Below are 18879 nucleotides of genomic sequence, written 5' to 3' on the forward strand. Positions count from 1 at the left end.
GTCACCAACACCCTCTGGCACTGATGCAAAGTACCTTTAAACCCAAGCTTACCAGACACAAGCTGCTGTCCAGGCAACCCCACGGGAACCATGCCCAAGTTATTCATGGCGGTGGCCCAGGCTGTGGGATCTGTCACGGACATGTTGAGCTGGGTTGTGTCTATCGCTATACTCCCCAAACCATCGGCTGCTGCAGGGAAAAACAAACGATGACTTCCAGTCAACAGGCAAGAGTGTTTGCTTTAAAGGAGATCACATTGCTAGAGATGTGAGACTTCATTTAGCACATTCCCAAACCACACGAAAATAAAGCACTGTAATCTACAGCAATGTTTTCTCCAGACGTAAACATAAAGAGTTTCCAAATACATTCTGGGAGGAAACTTAATGACATGTAGTTTGTATTATATACAGCATGCCATTAAGGAAGCACTCCTGGAAAAATTGAAGAACTGCTTCTTTCTCTTAGTGGAACAACATTAGTTAAGTTCCAGGGGGGAAAGGCAGAACAGGACTACTCTTTTGGTTTAAAAAAAAAAAAAAAAAAGTCAATTGGTTCAGTAGACTAAAATCAAATGGCATCATCTGGTTCTGAGTAGAATTCTGGAGCAGGAACACCTTCTAGCTATTTAATAGAATCTTGAAAAATAGTCAGCAAGTAGCCAAATTGGTCCTAACTGAATTTATCAGTGTTACCTTGTAACATATTCTTTCCTTTCTAAGGTTTTCATATCATTCCATTAGGGAAATGCAAGTGTCTGCCTAACATGACTCTTCCAAAATATTTCTTATAAGTTCAGAATTTCATCAAAACCAAATAAGCAAATAAATACCATTAAACACAAATAGCACAGAGCTAGAAAAAAAAAAAACACCTCAGCAAAAGAAGTGAAATCTGACTTAATGTTTTTTGACATATGCTAAGTTCCGCAGCCCGATTTCTTTAAGGATTCCAGGATCCTGGGTCAATGCCTACTTTCATGGCTGGATAAGCTCTTCCATTAGGAACTCAAACGCCTTGTTTGTGTCCTGTGCTGGCCGGCGACATTTACCTGCAGCCATCATCTGAGGAAGCTGCTGGGGACACCGGCTGATGCCTTCCACACCACCTGCATCTACGATTGAACTATGAGCATCCTGGGGGGCAGGTGCGCTCTGATGGCTGAGTGCAGGGTCCCCACGGAGGTCATCGGATTCTGCAAAAGGGAAGAGGAGTGTAGTGAGAGATCACGACAGTTAGCTGAGGGTGTCTTCAAGGAGAACACTGTTGTCTGGGCAAACACCAGTGAACAACAAAGGACAACGTCCAGTCAGAGACCGAGGCTCAGAGCGGGAGGCTGATTCCTGAGCCCCGGCAGCCAGCTCCTGACTAGGTTTGCCCTCTGTGCGCCAGGCGGGTCAGCTGTCACCTCACCTAGAGCCGCACTGCCTGAATAAGCAGCCCCGTGTGCAAGCGGCTAGGGCCTGCCTTGCCTCCTAACTGAAGAGACTTCACAGATGGGGCTTATCAGCCCCTGCACAGCCTCTTCCCCTCACTACACATCAATGGAGAGGGCAGACTCAGGGCTAAATATGATTTTCTTTAAGTTAAAAAATTAATTGATGTTGTTATTTTGGAAGACGGTCGTCTGTGAAATGTATTCAGAGGGGGAAAAAATAAGGAAGAGGAGGAGAAAAGCAAGAAGCTATTCGCCGTGAGGCTGGTAAAGGAGTGCACCCAGATTACAATAGTCAGGAGAGGCAGAGGGAAAGAATGGCGTGCTGCTCATAAAAGAAGATGGAGAGGATGTTGGGGCAGCAATGAGACACAGTTGTTTATTTCTATGAAGATAAATTGAACAGGACACAGTTTGTTTGGTCTGAATTTTCCCTAGCCTCACAGCATACATGCACGCATGCACACACACACACACACACACACAAATGTAAACATACACACATCTATCTGCACATATTTTTATTAAACTTTCTAAAGTATTCTTCTGTAAAAACAAATAACATAACATTAAATAAAGCTGCAAAGGAGTCTCTCTATAGCACACTATTTATAAAATACCTTCTCTCCATCCTTAAAAATGCAAAAACGCAGCATTCATACATAGATAGTGTTTTTCATACATATGCATTTTAAGTGCACATTCGGCGGTTCAAAACTGAAAGGCAAAACATACCACAATTTAATTATTTCTTTTTATTTCGGTATAAACTTAGACATTTTTCTAACCCATGTTTTTGCTAATGGATATTTTAGAATTAGATGTGATGGTCTGTTTGTGTGTGTGTCTAGTGCAAAGTTTGGCTCTTTTATGGTATGCTCTTTTATTTCTTTGATGCTTAGGTGCAAGAATCAGTAATCCCTTTGGACACTGTACTGTCAAAGAAAACTCATTGCCTGTTGAGTAGAAGTTTAGTTCAAATGGAAGCTCAGATTTCTGTATTTAAAGAAATAGGTGGGTCATGAGCAAATTATTTCCATAGTCTCCACAAACACCTAGCCCTTGACTGGAGGGGCACATGAGAGAGTGGGGAATATTTTCCAATAGCTTGTTCAGAAGAAGACACATCATCATTCAAAAGAAAATGATTCCAACTTTGGGAGCAAACTGCACTCAGGACAAATGCTTTATACCTTGCAATGAAACTCATCTACCCATGGTGCGCCTGGGTGGCTCAGTCAGTCGGTTTAAGCATCTGACTTTATCTCAAGTCATGATCTTGCAATTCATGGGTCTGAGCCTCATGTGGGGCTCTGTGCTGACAGCTCAGAGCCTGGAGCCTGCTTCAGGTTCTGTGTCTCCCTCTCGCTCTGCTCCTCCCCCACTCATGTTCTGTTTTTCTCTCAAAAATAAACATTAAAAAATGAAAAAAAAAAAACAAAAACAAAAACCAAAAACCCTCTACTACCCAAATGAACTAAGACCTTGTTTACCTATGGTGAATCAATTATCTTAGGCAATGAATGCCGTCAGACAATGATTCTCACCACAGAAAGTGAACTCAGTAACATAAATACATACGAGACCTAAATGTCTGCCCTTTGGCTACCCACATACCAGCTATACTTCTCCGATGAAACCTCACAGCACTTTCCTCTCTTTACCTCCAACCAGTGCAGATCACCACAGCAGAGTCCAGCTAGACTGTTCATTCTTCTGCTTGAATGGCCATGGAGTAGAGTTGTTTCAGATCATTGCAAGGTCACCATTTGTCTTACTTATCTCCCTAAATGAAGCTTAGTTGGCTTGTTTCCTTCAGGTAGGGTTCTCCCAAAATGGGCATTAATCACAACTTTCTGTCCAATGAGTCTACAGTTCTGGAACATTACATCAGAGAACATCCCTTTACTTTGTAGGCTTCACAACTGGTATCTGACCAGCCATGTTTCACCTGGTCTTTTTGCGATAGTAATTTAGGGAGGCTGTTAGCTTTCCATGGCTCTATAACTGTCTATTCCAAAGGTAGTTTTCTCCTCATGATTGTAGTGTTACAAAGGGGCAGCAAATGTCTGGGGGGCCCACAGTGCCCACCCACACTTTCATGCCCATCCTAAACTAATGCTGTTCCATTGAGAACAGTAATGAATTGCTACTGTGTCATAAATAACGAACGAACAAAAAAAGTCATTGCTTTTTTTGGCAAGATGTAGGTTGTAAACCTGAATTTATCCCCTAATGAGACTCTGTGACATTTAATTTATTACATGTCTTTAATCTACCAACCAATGGTTTCAATGTCATACTTCATGTAGCTACCACATACCTAGAATGGTGACTCAAAATAAGTTGTATCACCTCTTGGGCATTTCCAAGGGTCTCAAGAAAGCCAGGCAATTTTTCCAAAAAAATGTAAATTTCCTTGATGCTTGGAAGGAAGATGATATTTTAAATTAATTACTACCTAGTAATTTATGAATAGTTGCAAGAGTAATTTTTATACTCTACTAACATCTATCGTTCTATTGAATACCTGCCTCTTTAGATGACTCAAGGCCATAATGCCTAATTTATCATTCAAATCAATTTCTCTGCCTTAGTTTTCTTATTTCTAGCTATCAAAAAGATTGATACTGTTAATGGTGTTTATTTACACACAGAGATGTGGGGAGTTAAAAAATTATAGCTAATAAAGCACTTGGAATATAGTAGGTGATAATTGTTATTATTTTATTTGGAAGTGTAGTGTTTCTATTAAGGTACCCTGGGATCTTAGTGTTCTACTGAATAATTATGTAATTAATTCTAAAACAGTGAGTAACACTTGATATTTCTAAAAGTAAGCATTGCCCTAGTTTTCTATGGCACACCTAAATTGTACCAAAATATTTCTTTATTTTCCACAAATCCTTTATAAATTAATATAATATGAATTAAAAGATGTATGAATTTTCTTCTCTCGGTTATTCTTCTGTCTATGCAACTATGAAAGCTTTCAAGAAATTGATGACTAATTATGAAATTAGCAGTTCAAATTTACAGCTTTTAGTACCAGAAGAAGGAAATGATAAAGGAACAAAGGAATAAACTTCAGTTCCAGGGTCCAATTCCAAAGGCTGGAGGTTTGAAAACTAAAGAACGCGAATGGGGAAATTGCTTTTGGAAACTAGAACACAGACAAATTTAAAGTGTCAAAGAAAGACAATTTTTAAAAATGTTAGATCCTTCCAGATAAGCTTTTGGTGCACTTTACAAGTCATTCTCCAAGATCTAAGCTCCCACACCTCCCTGGCAACCAATGGGTCATAATCAGGTTACTGGGATGCTCCCCTTTTGTGAGACTTCTCGCAGCTGTTCTTTGAATGAGCTGAAATCTATAAATAACAGCATCTCCAGACCCATTAAGCAGTGTGTTAGTGTAATAAAGGCACATATGTATGTATATGCAAAAGAAGTGAAATCATTGGAAGAAAGGAAAAATTTCCATTTGGCACAGACTGCAGAGGGAAAATAAAAAAGCAGATCTGGCCATTTCTCAAACATAGAATGTCGTTACGGGTCTGTGCTTACATCTTCCATTCTTCCGTTCTGTCTAGCAGCCAGTTTTAAACTACAAATCATCATTCTCCCATCTCAGGGAGGAAATGGTTACTGAATGGATGATAAGGTTTTACCCATGATATTGTCTGTGTTCAAAAACTCAGTGTTGAGAAAGAGAGCTGGCCAGCCATCCAGCCAGCCAGTCAGTGGCAGAGACAGAGAATATGAATGAAAGAAAAGGTTTTCCACTGAAATCATGAAATCAAACAAAATTACCAAATTTGCTAGAGACAACTCAACCAGCATGGGCACGAGAGGTAGATAAAGAAAGTCCTCTGACACAAAGTAAAATACTGTTTGGCATGACATGTGTAAGTGTAGAGAGATGACAGAGGTAAAATTATTTTGTTTTCAGGAAATCGATGCTTTAAAAAAATAGTACATTTTATATTCTAAAATTGAACAAAATAATAAAAGAGAAAGCTTGAGACCTTAGGGATAAAGTATTTTTTTTTCCATTAAAAACAGAAAAGGAAATAGGAACAGATGCTGCTATGATAGTATGTAATTTCAAAGTCTGTGTATATGCAAGTTTTAAAATTCAGGAGTTTCCACACTTAGATTATTTCAGATTTACTGAGAAGGGCGATATTATACCTGAAGGCTATTTATGAAACATGTAATGGATCAACTCATACCTCCCATTGATGGATATCCATCAACCACATACATGATATATTGTCATATGTTGTTTTCTACCTTCCAAAATACACCTAGCATAGGGAAAGTTATCATTGCTGACTCTGCTGGTGAGTGAATTATTAAAGGAAGCAATCTCATCCATAAACATAAGTCTGGATCCATTAAAACGAGAAGAGTCTCACTTTAAGCAAAGCTTTTTCTAAGTCCGTGAGGATTTAGGCCAACCGCACCCAGGTTCATAGAATGTCAAGGTTCCAACCCTAGAGTTCCTTAATTCCAACCTCCCCCAGATGTGGAATTCCCTAAAATGTTACTGGCAGGAAACTGTTTCAGCCTTAACAGCTCACACATTCACCCTTTGACTGAGCCCTTGTGGGGAAAATAAGAGCTTGGAGCTTTGCTCTTGAACCCTGCTTCTGCAACCATGTGTGGCCCTGGGAAAGGGACTCTTCTCTCCCCTGAACAGGGATACTGAGGCATAACTGCCAATCAAGTAAGTCTCAGACAAGTTTATGAAAGTAAATAAGGACACATCAAAGAATTCATGTTTTCCCTCACCTGACAAGTTTGTTTTCTGTTTGCACTCTCTATCCTCAAGTTCCCATTCAAACAGTCCTACTGGACGGACAAAGTAAACACAATGCTATAACTACACAGAAGCTTCAATTGAGATGGCAAAGCTGTGGGCTGCAGAGAAAGAACACTGGAGAGACCCAGGGAAAGTGTCCTTTTTGGAAAGGGAAAACACCTCTGAAACAGACTTTCGGGCTCCGAAGATACATCCCTCAAAAGTGTGAGTTCTATAGGGGCGCCTGGGTGGCTTAGTCGGTTAAGCGTCCGACTTTTGCTTAGGTCATGATCTCACGGTTCGTGGGTTCGAGCCCCGCGTCAGGCTCTGTGCTGACTGCCAGCTCAGAGCCTGGAGCCTGTTTCAGTCTGTGACTCCCTCTCTCTCTGACCCTCCCCTGCTCACGCTGTCTCTCTCTCTCTCTCTCCTAGAAATAAAAAAAAAAAAAAAAACATTAAAAAAAAAGTGTGAGTTCTATAAACCATGGACACTGCCAATGATCAAAGAACAATGTTTAATGCATGTCTAGTGTAGGTCACATGCTGGTCTTTTTGGCCACACATATACACAGAAAGCAATTTCTGTAAACATTATTATCGTCTTATATAAGAGAAAGCAGATAGTATCGCTCTACAATTTGTGCTGCTTTGTACTCAGTTTCTTCATTATGTACTCATTTTACACCTTGACCCAACCATGAAAAACATATTAAGCTACAAAGTGGAACGTTTTAATTGTAGTGAGTGAATAACTGATCCTTAAATGGCTGCAAACTCTGGTAAATGAATGATCTGTTTTCCAAAAAAACACGCCTGATTAGAGCTCTTTAATCTATGGAAATCTACCTGCAATAAAACCCAGATCAAATCCTGACCAGCCTGAGCCAGTTGCTCATCTGTTTAACATTTCTCCTGGTGAGGTCACAAACAACATGTTAGTTACTCTTTAAACTAATGTGCTCTTAATGATGCCTTTGCAACACAATGGATGAAGTATCACCCTGCAGTCATGATCGTTCCAGGTATTACAGACTCAGCAGGACAGCCCGCCTCCACTGGGTTTCTCTGGACCAGAGTCCTTGTTTTCTGTTTCTCTAAATGACCACACGCAGCCATTGTTTATGGTCTGAAGGCAGTGAGCAGGATGGTGGGGACCTTGGGTTCCTAGGGAGAGTCCTTTTCACTCCACGGGGAGTCATAGATGGTATGGTTACCTCATGATGGTGGGCTAGTTGAAGGAGGGGTCCTGGGGCAAATGAATGTGCAGTAAGATATCCAACTGGAAAGTTCTAGGCTGAGCAGGGAACATTCTGGGGAAATGGGTCAAACCTTGAGTACCATTAGCAATGTTCACCAAGATTCAAATGGAGGTGCTCAGAAAGAGGATGGCCTTCAGGGCCTGAAGATATTCAGGTTCCTAAGATGAGGGGTTCAGGGGTGCACAGAAAGATGGTTCTAGCCTCTAGGGACGCTTGTGACTCAGAATCTAACAGAAAGACTGTCTTAGTTCTTTCATGGTGAAGGTTTTATGTTCTAACCACTTTTGGAGGTCAGGCCCATCCTTGGAGGTAAGGACTGGTTGCACACAGTGATCTCAGCGAGGCTTCTGTGATACAGAAAACTCCATGAAGGCTCCTGCCCCAACGGTGGGGGGTGGGGGGGTGGGATAAATGCCAAGGGGAAGGTTCTGGCACTGAAAATGAGGCTGAAACTCACTGAAAAATGCTGCTGCCACAGCTGTAACTCCATCCCTGCTCTCTATCTTGGTTACAGATTTCCATACAAGGGTATAAATGTGCTACGCTCCACTCTACCTTCTCCCATGAACACCCCTTCTCCCTGTCAGTAGGAGGAGATATGTGCCTCTTAAGAATGTCATACAGAAATCCTTCCGTACAAGGGGATGGCATTTGGAGGACTAAGATCCTCAAATAGAATCTTTTCTCCTATTCCATTCTTCCAGATCAACAACTCATCTGCCCCGGGAGAGCAGCCTGGTTTTGTAACTGTGGCTGTGTTATCAATTAGGCACCAAAGGCAGAGAGTCTATAATAATGTTGGAGAGCTGAAAATGTTTTGTGTCAACATACAGTGAAACATGCATTATCAAAACCAAGTATTTACTTGATGAAACACCTAGAAATGTTGTATTATGACAACTTCTCTAATTACCAAATTTAATAGTCACACAGACATCATTAAAGTGGAAGATCACTTGGAAGTGGGGCTTTCTCGTGTTGTGAAAAACTCCTGAGACTGCACAAGTATGCAGAAATCAGAGCTGGGTTTAAATGAGAGGAGTAACTTGTAGGCAAATAACTTCAAAAGCTGAATCTTAGAAATCCTGTCCAAAAGTCCTATAGACAAAATTATACTGGCTGTCAGATATATCAAGTGCATTTTGTATGTTAAGTGCAACGTGGGGCGAGGCCTCCAAAGCAAAGCCAAGCAGAGGCCCTTCGAGTCTGCAAAAGTTGTAAATGGCTCTACAGAGATGTTGTCTCCTTCCTGCCTACTATGTGTGAGATAAATAAAGCGAAATTTTCTCTTTAAATGCTACCCCAGTTAAGTTATTCACCGATGACTTACAAATTATTTAAGGGAAGGTAGAGGAGGGAAAGAAATTGACCCTAAAAAAAAAAAGATATGAGAGAAAAACATCTGGCCCATGGTACTGAATGCAATTTCATGTTAGCTTTAAGTCATCATATTTATTTATGGTTTTATTATTTATAAAAAAGAAATTATGCGGAATGTGCTTTGTGGGAATTACAGAATATTGCGATTGCTACCGTGGTTTATTATTTTCACAGCAAGATGGCTTAAACCCAACCTAAACAAATATTTTAAATGAATCCCCACTAGCACTATCACATTTTTTTTTCCTTTCTAGCCTTAATGAAAAAGATATTCTGCTCTTCAAGCCCTCTGATGTTCTTATTCTTATGCAGTTCTAAATGTTATGGTTTATTATGGGATAATGTTTATTGTAAAACAATGACTAAGAAAATGACCAGCACCCAGTGGTGGTAAAACAGTGCAGTGGATGTGAGGGCATTTGAAAGTGGCGCTGGCCTGCCAACTCCAAACATTCACCAGGCCTTGACCATGAATGCAATCAAAGTAATGATTTTATTACTTGCGTAATCAAGTAGACATGTGTACACGTACTTATCCAACATATCAACCTGTCACATTTCTCCAACACAAAGAGTTTTACTAATAACCTACAAACAAAGCAGACGTAACAGAGAGACACATAATCAACATAAAACTAAGCGCAGCATCCTTTCCAGACTTCTCACAGTACCATCTCTGAATACAAAACTCCTCCTTACAGGAGACACCGTCTTCATTCAGATACACTCCCCAAACTTGCTGCCATTCTACCGGCCAGCGCACTTGGCCTTTCTTTCCGGTGGGGCAATGTGCAGTGATGGGATGCAGTGACAGTGCTTTTCCATCTGAGAGTAAACACCAAATAGGTCAGGGTGATGGAAATAAATATTCCTATAAGGACACTTTTATTTTCAAGGTATGATTACGAGCACTAATACTTGTAATGAGTTCAAAAAGCAAAGTCTGTAAAGTCAAGGGAGAATGTCATTCCCTCAGCCCTTCCCCCAGAGGCACCCACTGGGAAAATAGCTTATTAGGTAACAGTCCCACATCTTTGATCTTATGAAATATCAACAACAACCTCTGAGATAGATGTTATTAGTAACTTTCTAAAAAGATGAAAAGGTTCAGAAAGTTAAGGCGTTGGGTCATTTACCCAAGGCTGCATAGCTAATGAATGGCAGGACCCCAAGGTTTAGTTTGTTTTAGCCTGGCCCTATGTTGCTATAGATTTGGGGAACTGAGGTTTTCCCGTACAAAGAGCCAGACTAGGAACCCTTCCGTGGTTTGACTGACTCTAAAGACAGAGAAGTCTGGGGTAAAGGGTTACTTCTATCGCCCGGGGACACAATCACTCAGCAGATCTTTATTAAATGCTTACTGTATGCAAGCAAGGTGCTTGAGATCAAGAATATAATGGTGAGCCAGACACAGACCCAGTCTTCAAAGAGTTTGCAAATTAAAAAAGCATTAGCTGAGAACAAACTGAGGGCTGATGGGGAGGGGAAGGGAGGGATGGGCATGGGAGAGGGCACTTGTTGGGATGAGCACTGGGTGTTATATGTAAATCAACTTGACAATAAACTATTTAGGAGCTTGCCTGTCATAAGAAAACAACAACAACAACTAGATTCTAGATATAACTCTTCATGGTGTCTTGTTAGGCTTGCAATAAAGTTCCTCCCTTCACCCCTTCTGCCCTCTGCTGACCCCCACAAAAAAGGCAGGTAGGCTAAAGCCAGGAATGGCTATGAGCGGTAGGGAAACATTAAGGCAGAGCTGCCCGGAGGGAAAATGCGTTGTGCTGGGAGACAGCCTGCCATGGCAAGGGAGAGCCGTATCAGAGGGTCCCATGGTAATCAGGACCTTCTGGAAGCTTTGTTGTCTTTGTGTGGCCCTTCCCCAGTCCCTAGCAGCCATGCTGACCTCTGTACTTCAATTATAAAGGTTCGCTCAAATTTTAAGAAATCAGAAATCACTGCTGGAAAACATCTCAAAGCCAATGCTTTATTGAGAAGCACATTTTTCCTAAAGTCAGAATGTTAACTGTGTATTTTGAGAAAAGGCCAGTGGGGAACAGACACGTAAGAGGTCTACCTACCGTTGATGTGTAGCCTCAGGGCTTAGGTTTTATCTGTGAGTAAGTGTCACAGATGTCTTGGCCCAAACTGGGCCTAGCTTTGTTGAAATGCATATATTGAGGGTAAACCTGTGATCTGAGCTGAGAATTTGGTGCAAGCATCATCAGCACCAAAGATGCCCAGAACTGTCGCTCCTGTGTGGGTAGCTCGTCTGCGTAATTTCCAATCCACCAGCTCTCCCACCATGCTTTTACCACCGAATGAAACACAAGCCTGAGAGAGAAGGATGGCAAGATGGAAAGGCTGGTCATGGCCATGTGAATTGGATGGCTGGGAGGTAAAGTAGGATTATGATTCCGTTCCACACCCCCTCTCACCCTACCTCTCTTACCTCTACCTGACATGGTGTCTCTAACACAAGCTATCTTGTTACAGTGGCAGCTGGCAACAAGGCAGGGCAGGGGTTCAACTGCCCACCACGAACAAGGGTGACAGAACTGGGAGGTGAAGGTCCTGTGTAGCTGGGTAAAGCCACGAGCTGAGTAAACCAGAAATCCCAACTTGTAATCGCTGGTCCAAGGGATCACTGACATACTGGAGGTGCTGGACACATGAGGACCTCCGTTCTTGTGAGACATACGCTTGAGTCCAGGTCCCACCACGCGCTTATCATCATCATCATCATCCTTGTGGCAGTTATGTTTCAACTCGGTAAGGATGAACCGCAACCCTGAGAACCCAGCTGGGGACTTCCGTCTTGCTTCAGCCTCTCCTGGAAGACTGCACAGGGTGGCATCATAGGAGATCTCATGCCCCAAGTTCCCTGCAGCCGGTCTCCTGAGCTTTCCTGCTTTATGCCTCAATCCTCACCTAGCCAGGGACTAGCACACAGTGTCCTCTGGAAGAAGTGAAAGAAAGGACACATTACTGGCAACGCTGTCAGATATTTTGATAGTTAAAATCCAGATGTCTTCAGACAGGCTCTCATAAAGGAATTCTCTCAAATCCAAAACAGCAGCAGAAACTCCAAGGGCAAGTTTGTGAACTTGTCTTCACATCTACTATCCCACCTCCCCCAACTGGAAAGTACATGTTCTGGTCTCTCTGGTTTTTCTACTGGTATCTGGGTTTTAATTCATTGTTGGTTCACATGACACCAGAATAATAAATTAGGTGGCTTGACTCTGTATGTGGTAGGTGTTTGGCAGCAGCACTGCTGTTTTGGTCTGTAAATTCCTGTGGTCCAGGAGATCAAACAGCAGGAAAAACTTGAGGTGGTATCTTAAAAATTTTTTTTAAACGTTTATTTTTGAGAGACAGAGAGAGGCAGAGCATGAGTGGAGGAGGGACAGACAGAGAGAGAGGGAGACAGAATATGAAGCAGGCTCCAGACTCTGAGCTGTCGGCACAGAGGCTGACACGGGGCTCAAACTCATGAACCATGAGATCACAGCCTGAGCCTTCATCAGATGCTTAACGGATTGAGCCAGTCAGGTGCCCCAAATTGTAGTAGCATCTTAATGTCCTAATCCAGCAAAGGAAACTCTGAATGATGGCTGACAATGGCTGGGACCTTTCGGATATATTATCTGTTAGATCACACACTTGGGGACCAAACAGCTGAGCAAGCCATTTTGAGAAGGGCAGAAAAATTAAAGAGAAAATGTGAGTTAATACTGAAAATGTAATGCAGGATAAAATAAAGGGTATAGTTGTATTCTTCCAATCAGAGCTGTATGGAGTGCAAATTGTTTCTGAATTTGCAAGCTCCTGGCTGAGATGAATTGCCCAAGTAAGTTGACATGAGGAGAAAAGGTGAGTTCTCAAATAGATTAAATGTAACACAACGGTTGTACATATAAATGAAATCCAGCAGAGTACGTTGCCTCCATGCCACATGATCATGGTTCTGTTCTATGCGGTCAGGTATCCTCGTTTTATACTCTCCACTAATTTTCTTGTTCTTGCGTATTCTTGACCCAAATCAGTGAAAGCTTATGAAGTACAAACAATAGGGGTCCAACATGGTGGCTAACCAAAATCATTGCTTGTCTTACCCATTGCTTCCAACAGCTAGCACCCTATTAGCACACGGTGTGTGTCTGACTCAGGTCTTGCTAAAGTAAGAGAACAGGCATTCATGTCTAGCAAGCTGCTGACTCTTCAGTTTCCTCCCTTTATTTGAAACAATCGCCTAGCTATTAGTTAATAGCACATTGAAAGTTTGCTGAGAGGGAGAAGTTGAAGTTTCCAGAAGATTGTTTGCCTCTGTCCCTTTACTTTCATATACTGAAACTAAATCAGGAAACTGCAGCATATGTGATCAGGAGGTTTTTCTATTTATATTCATAATTTCTTTCTTTTCTTGTTTCTTTTTTCCTTTTCCTCAGAGATATGGGTGTTTTAAAATTCTGATCAGAATTGGCAGTGGGAAAAGAGCAGGGGAAATAAAGATACTCTAGTATTTCTGTGACACATTCACAAACCCTATGAATTTTTAACGAAGGAACAATGTCCACAATTAGATTTGAAATGAGGTTTTCTTTGTAGGCACGCTTATGGTAAGTGGAGTGTGAGTGGATTTTACTTTATATTCAGTAAACGATACCAAGTGCAAAAAACACCACGATGTAATAGAAAATAAAAGCAAATTGTTGATTGTTCGCAGACCTTTTTTTTCTTCTAGATTTATAGAAATGTGGCAGATTTTAAAATTTTATTTCATTTTATTGCAACACCAAGGAACTTGACGGTACAGAAAAAGTCATGACCTAATGCTATCCTTTTGTTATTATATGAAGAAGTTTTTATTGGTCTGATTTGTTTTAAGCTGTAAAAAAAAAAAAAATTCCAAAAGTACAGCTTTGGGGAGAAAGGTAGTAAGCTTCCCCATTCACAAACTAATCCATGTCAAATGAATATCAAAAAAAATTAAGAGTGTAGAACATAAGAAAACAGACTGGGCTAATGGCTACTTAATTTACATTTTGAGGCTAGAGCTTAACTCCTGTCCTCATTACGGCTCAGGTTTCTAGCATCACAGAAACATACACAAACAGTCGCTGTCACTGTTGGGCGGCTTCCAAGGTGCCTCGGAATCTGCCTTCTGGTCACCTCTGCAAGCTCATTTCCGACAGTGTCCCTTCTGAAGCCCCTGGGACACAGACCTTGTTTACTCTTCTTGAGCCTGCCGAGCAGGATCCTCTCTCAGTGACGCCGTGCTTGTGATTCCTGCTCAACCACCCGCTCCTCCCGTGAGTCCCCTGGCTGCTGAAATGTCACCCTCAGCAGACAGGCCTTTCCTGACCCACCTAAAACCAGTTCTTCTCTCCTTCTACCAGCCTTCATTTTTCTCTCCATAGGATTTCTCACTATCTGAGGTCATATGTCTTGGATAAGTTGGTCTTCCGTAAGGACAGGCTGACTTAAAACAAATTCTGTTTGGGCGCCTGGGGGTCTCAGTCGGTTGAGTGTCTGACTATTGATTTCGGGTTGGGTCATGATTCCAGGGTCGTGTGACTGAGCCCTGTGTCGGGCTCTGTGCTGAGCGTGGAGCCTGCTTAAGGTTGTCTCTCTCTCTCTCTCTCTCTCCCCCTCTCTCTCTCTGTCTCTCTCTCCCTTTGCCCCTCTCCCCAGCTTGTACTTTCATTTTCTCTAAAAAATTTTTTAAAAAGGCACCTGGGTGGCTCAGTTGGTTAAGCGCCCCACTTCCACTCAGGTCATGATCTCATAACTCATGAGTTTGAACCCCACATTGGGCTCTGTACTGACTGTTCAGAGCCTGGAGCCTTATTTGGATTCTGTGTCTCTCTCAAAAATAAATAAACATTAAAAAATTTTTTTTTTAAATGTTATGTTTTTTCTGCTAAATCTGTCAGCCAAACCAGTGTCTGGTACATGGTAGACGTGCATCCTCCTTTCCCCCGACATGAATTCACTTAATAAATGTTATGAATGTGTTTGTATACACACACACACACACACACACACACCCACACCCCGTATTAATCGTGTTTCTTATTTTCTGTATTTCCTGATGCTCTGACATCTACAGTCTTGCTGGTACTGGAGGGACTGTCCCCTTCCAGGGCTCGCCAATTCCTAGAGACAGCAAACGAGTCACCTGAAAGCACAGTCTTCAAATGCAAACCTACCAACCCGGAGCTCATGTACTCAATTATCTCCTTTGACGAGGGGCTCACACACCAAACGACCGCCCCTCTGCCCTAATCACCTCAGGGACAGACGCCACAACACGAGGGAACCTCTGTACCTTAGGGACTGCTGAAATTATCCACACTAGTCAGTCCCAAACCTGCTTACTCTGTTTCACTCATTCCTTCCTTCAGAAACCACAATAAAGCCTCTTGCTCACCTTTTCCTCTCCTTCCCTCTGCCTCCTGACTGATCTTGGTGCCCCCGCCGTGTGGCCCAAGGGCTGCGTGGCATGCTCTCTCCTCTGAGGAACTGTGAGGAACAAAATGTCTTTTCAACGTAAGCTTCTCTCCATCTCTTAGCTTCACCAAACCTAAATAATAGTAAAACCTACATTTTGTTTGCTTATTTATTTATTTTATTTACTTTTAAGTTTATTTATTTTCGGGGGAGGGGGTGAGAGGCAGAGAGAGTGGGAGAGAAAAAATCCCAAGCAGCCTCCACACTGTCAGCACAGAGCGTGACGTGGGGCTTGAACTCACGAACCATGAGATCATGACCTGAGCCGCGATCAAGAGCTGGACGCTTACCCAACTGAGTCACTCAGATGCCCCCAAAACCTACATTTTAAAAGGTACACACACAAATTCACTGTGTGTGAATTCCTCAAACGGGCGAAGTTCACTGTATCATCGAGGAAAATGACAGAATGATCACCAGGAGTTACGGTTTCCCTGGACTCAGGAGAAATAAAAATGACTGTGATGTTTTAAATATTTACACGTAACTTAGCTCTCATTTTGGCTCTGAGATTAATTTATGAATTGTTTTAGTGGCCATTATTGTTGGCTTCTACTTTGACCCTCAAGCTGTTTTGTTTCGTTGGGTTTTGTTTTAGATCTGAACACCATTATTAACTCAAGGGAACAGCCCCCTGCCTTGTACTTTTTGCCAGATACAAATAATTAATGCTAGACGCCAAATACCAAATACATTGTCAATAAAGCACACGCAAGTTTACCGCCTTCAAATGTAAGGAAATAATAAGTCCTACCCATAATTTTCTAAATTATAACAAGCTTTAAAAGTAGCAAGGACACGTTTCCTGACTTGAAGCACTCAGTGAGCTTTCTGATGAACGTGACACATAGCTATTCTCTTTTTGTTCCAGAAAAATGTAGTTCACATTGTTCCGTGGCCCACAGGTCAGGTGCCTCGATGTCCTCTGCTGGAACACACCTCAGGCAGGGCTGAGCCTGGGCCTGAGAGGCGTGGCAGCCGTAGAAACTGATCCTGGCGAGCTGACCTTTGAGTCACCCTCGCAGTGAGCTGGGAGGAATGTGCTGGGTGGTTACCCGTTACTTGCACCTGGCGAGGAGGAACGCCTGAGTCTGGAGTCTTTACACTGTAGAGATGGGCCAGAAAGGCAGAAAGACAGCCACAGGAATGGCAAAGGGAGCTTCTAGAATGAACTGAAGGGAGCCTAAGACCTGTCAGTTGCTGTCTTTGGCAGGGGGGCCCTCACTGGGATTTGGTAGCCAGGGAAGCTTGCTCTCTGAGGGGAGAATTGCTACAGAATCTTCCATCTGTGCGGCTGTCTGCACGCGCTCAAACTCATGCCTCCTGTGCTTCTGTCACACGGCTGTGTCCAGCCACGGCCACCCTGCCAACACCCACATACTCCCTAATAGAAACACCTGACCCTACTGAAGGCATTAGTAATCATAAGAGAATAATTTTCAGAAAATTTCAAAAAGGCCTTAAAACTGTGTTCACACACTCTGAAAATATGCCCTCCAAATACATGCAAGGATTAAGAATTTATGTGAAGGGTGACAGGAGAGCTCTCTCTTGGGCACTGGATTTCCTTTCTCACTGGTGGTGCGCTGCCTCCTACATGCTGTCACTCAGGGCTACTGCTCTTCCTTCTCTTCTCTACGTATCCTCCCTTCCAGACAAGTGTCAAGGCCCACCTGCTCTGTGAAACCTTACAAGATCAACTCTTTTTTTTTTTTTTAAGTGTATTCATTTATTTTGAGAGAAAGAGAGAGAGAGAAGCAGAGAGAGGGAGTAAGAGAATCGCAAGCAGGCTCCACGCTATCAGCACAGAGCCCAACGCAGGGCTCGATCTCACAAACCGTGAAATCATGACCTGAGCCAACATCAAGAGCCAAAGGTTTAATCACCCGAGTCACCCAGGCATCCTAGAAGGTCAACTCTTTATGATTGCTTGTTCCCTGCAAGTCAAGGGTGGTGTGTCTGGGGATTTAATGTGAGATGTGAAACCATTATAGTTTTTAATAGTTATGTATACTTTTAGCCACGTGAAATTGAGCTTTTTATGGATTAAAAAAATGGTCACATATTGGAAGTTTCACATAGTTAATCTAGTATGTATCAGGAAAAAAATGTATTAGAAGAAAATCGTGTGACTTTGCTGGTATTACTGCTTAGGAAGAGACTAAAATAGATTCTTTATTGAGTCATGTATAAATAAGTATGTAAAACGTGTTCTGATGGTACATATGTGGTAAAAAAAAAAAAAAAGCTGGTATCCACATCGAAATGCAAAACCAGTGTTCTATATGCCTCTTTGCCCATTTCACATGCCCCATTTTTTTGTGGTTATTTTCTCTGTGTGTCTATGTATTTGTGTTTTCTCTCCAATGTGTTTCCCAGATCTACAAAGGCAGGGAGCAGCAATTTAAAGCTCAGAACTTTTAGCAGCATTGCATGATAGAAACTACCAAGAAGTGTTAAGAGGCAGGGTGGTCTGCTGAACAGAACATGGGCTGACCATCTAGACTCACTCCATTTAGCAACATAATATGCACAGTTTTCTCCGCTGCCTGATCCCAACAGACAATGCCACAAACAGGTAGGAGAGGAGCGACTATGGGAAGCCAGCTCACCTACGACAGGCTCTTGGCACCCGTCCTCTCCGCTCAGCTACCAACCACGGCAACCTGCATCAAGCTCAGTTAAATACTGCCCTTTAAAAAATGATGCTTCAGTCTTTTGAAATGTGTGGGGATAATTATGACTCACATGTTTCAAAACATTAACTAATGTCACTCATGCAACCTATATACTTCATTTCTCTTTTAAAAACATACAAAATATTACATGCAATTGGTATTCTGAAGGGTCTCGTAATGTACGCTTCTTTCTAATACAGTGGTTAAGAAAAACTTATGCTACTAACCACTCTTATTGCCATTTATAAAATGCTATGTCTCCATAATACTAGGAGGCCAGTCACCAGATGTTCCAATAAATAATAATTTTAAAAAACTGTAGAAATGTGTGGTGCGGTCACTAGATGTTGCAACCAATTGTGTGGTGAGGAGACAGGAAAGATGTTACTTTTATCTGGACTGTTTCAAGAAAGTATCAGAGAGACAAAAACTGTAGCCTGAATCTTAAAAAATACCTCAATAGGAAGAGAGAGAGGGAAAGTGGCAATTGGAGAAGGGAACGATAGACTCAAATGTGTGAAATAAAGAGTTGGTGGGGGCCACCAGACAGACAAGCTGGCCTCTCTTCACTACCTTACATTTAAGTGGAGTTACTCAGATGCTATTGGGCTCTGTGTCTGTGTAACGACATGGTAGTTTGTATTCCCTAAAATGTTGCTCGGAGGAAGATGTCAAGGAATTTAAATTCATGCTTCTTAAGTAAAATGTTTTTCTACATAAAGATGCTAGTTTATCAACTAGAAAACTAAAGTAAGTTTTTTTAAAAGACTAAAGAAATCAGAAAGGTCTTGAGAATATAAATAA

The 18879-nt window shown here is 42.0% G+C and overlaps 1 protein-coding gene across 14 annotated transcripts in view; it reads right to left on the reverse strand.

Moving 5' to 3' along the window:
• Positions 1–18879, reverse strand: part of ENOX1 (ecto-NOX disulfide-thiol exchanger 1) — a 545438-nt gene that overhangs the window by 204582 nt on the left and 321977 nt on the right. For 13 of the 14 annotated variants that reach the window (XM_039251548.1, XM_039251538.1, XM_039251540.1 and 10 more), the window contains 2 exons: positions 1053–1196; positions 53–190 (listed from right to left, as the gene is read on the reverse strand). In XM_039251548.1, the coding sequence (XP_039107479.1) occupies positions 53–190; positions 1053–1065 (151 nt within the window). In that variant the 5' untranslated portion in view covers positions 1066–1196. Of the gene's footprint in view, positions 1–52; positions 191–1052; positions 1197–15317; positions 15410–18879 lie in introns of all 14 variants that reach the window. The other variant, XM_039251550.1, reaches the window with a different exon arrangement.

This window comes from Hyaena hyaena, unplaced genomic scaffold (assembly GCF_003009895.1).
Source record: "Hyaena hyaena isolate Hyena2069 unplaced genomic scaffold, ASM300989v1 scaffold_394, whole genome shotgun sequence".
Taxonomy (NCBI): Eukaryota; Metazoa; Chordata; class Mammalia; order Carnivora; family Hyaenidae; genus Hyaena; species Hyaena hyaena.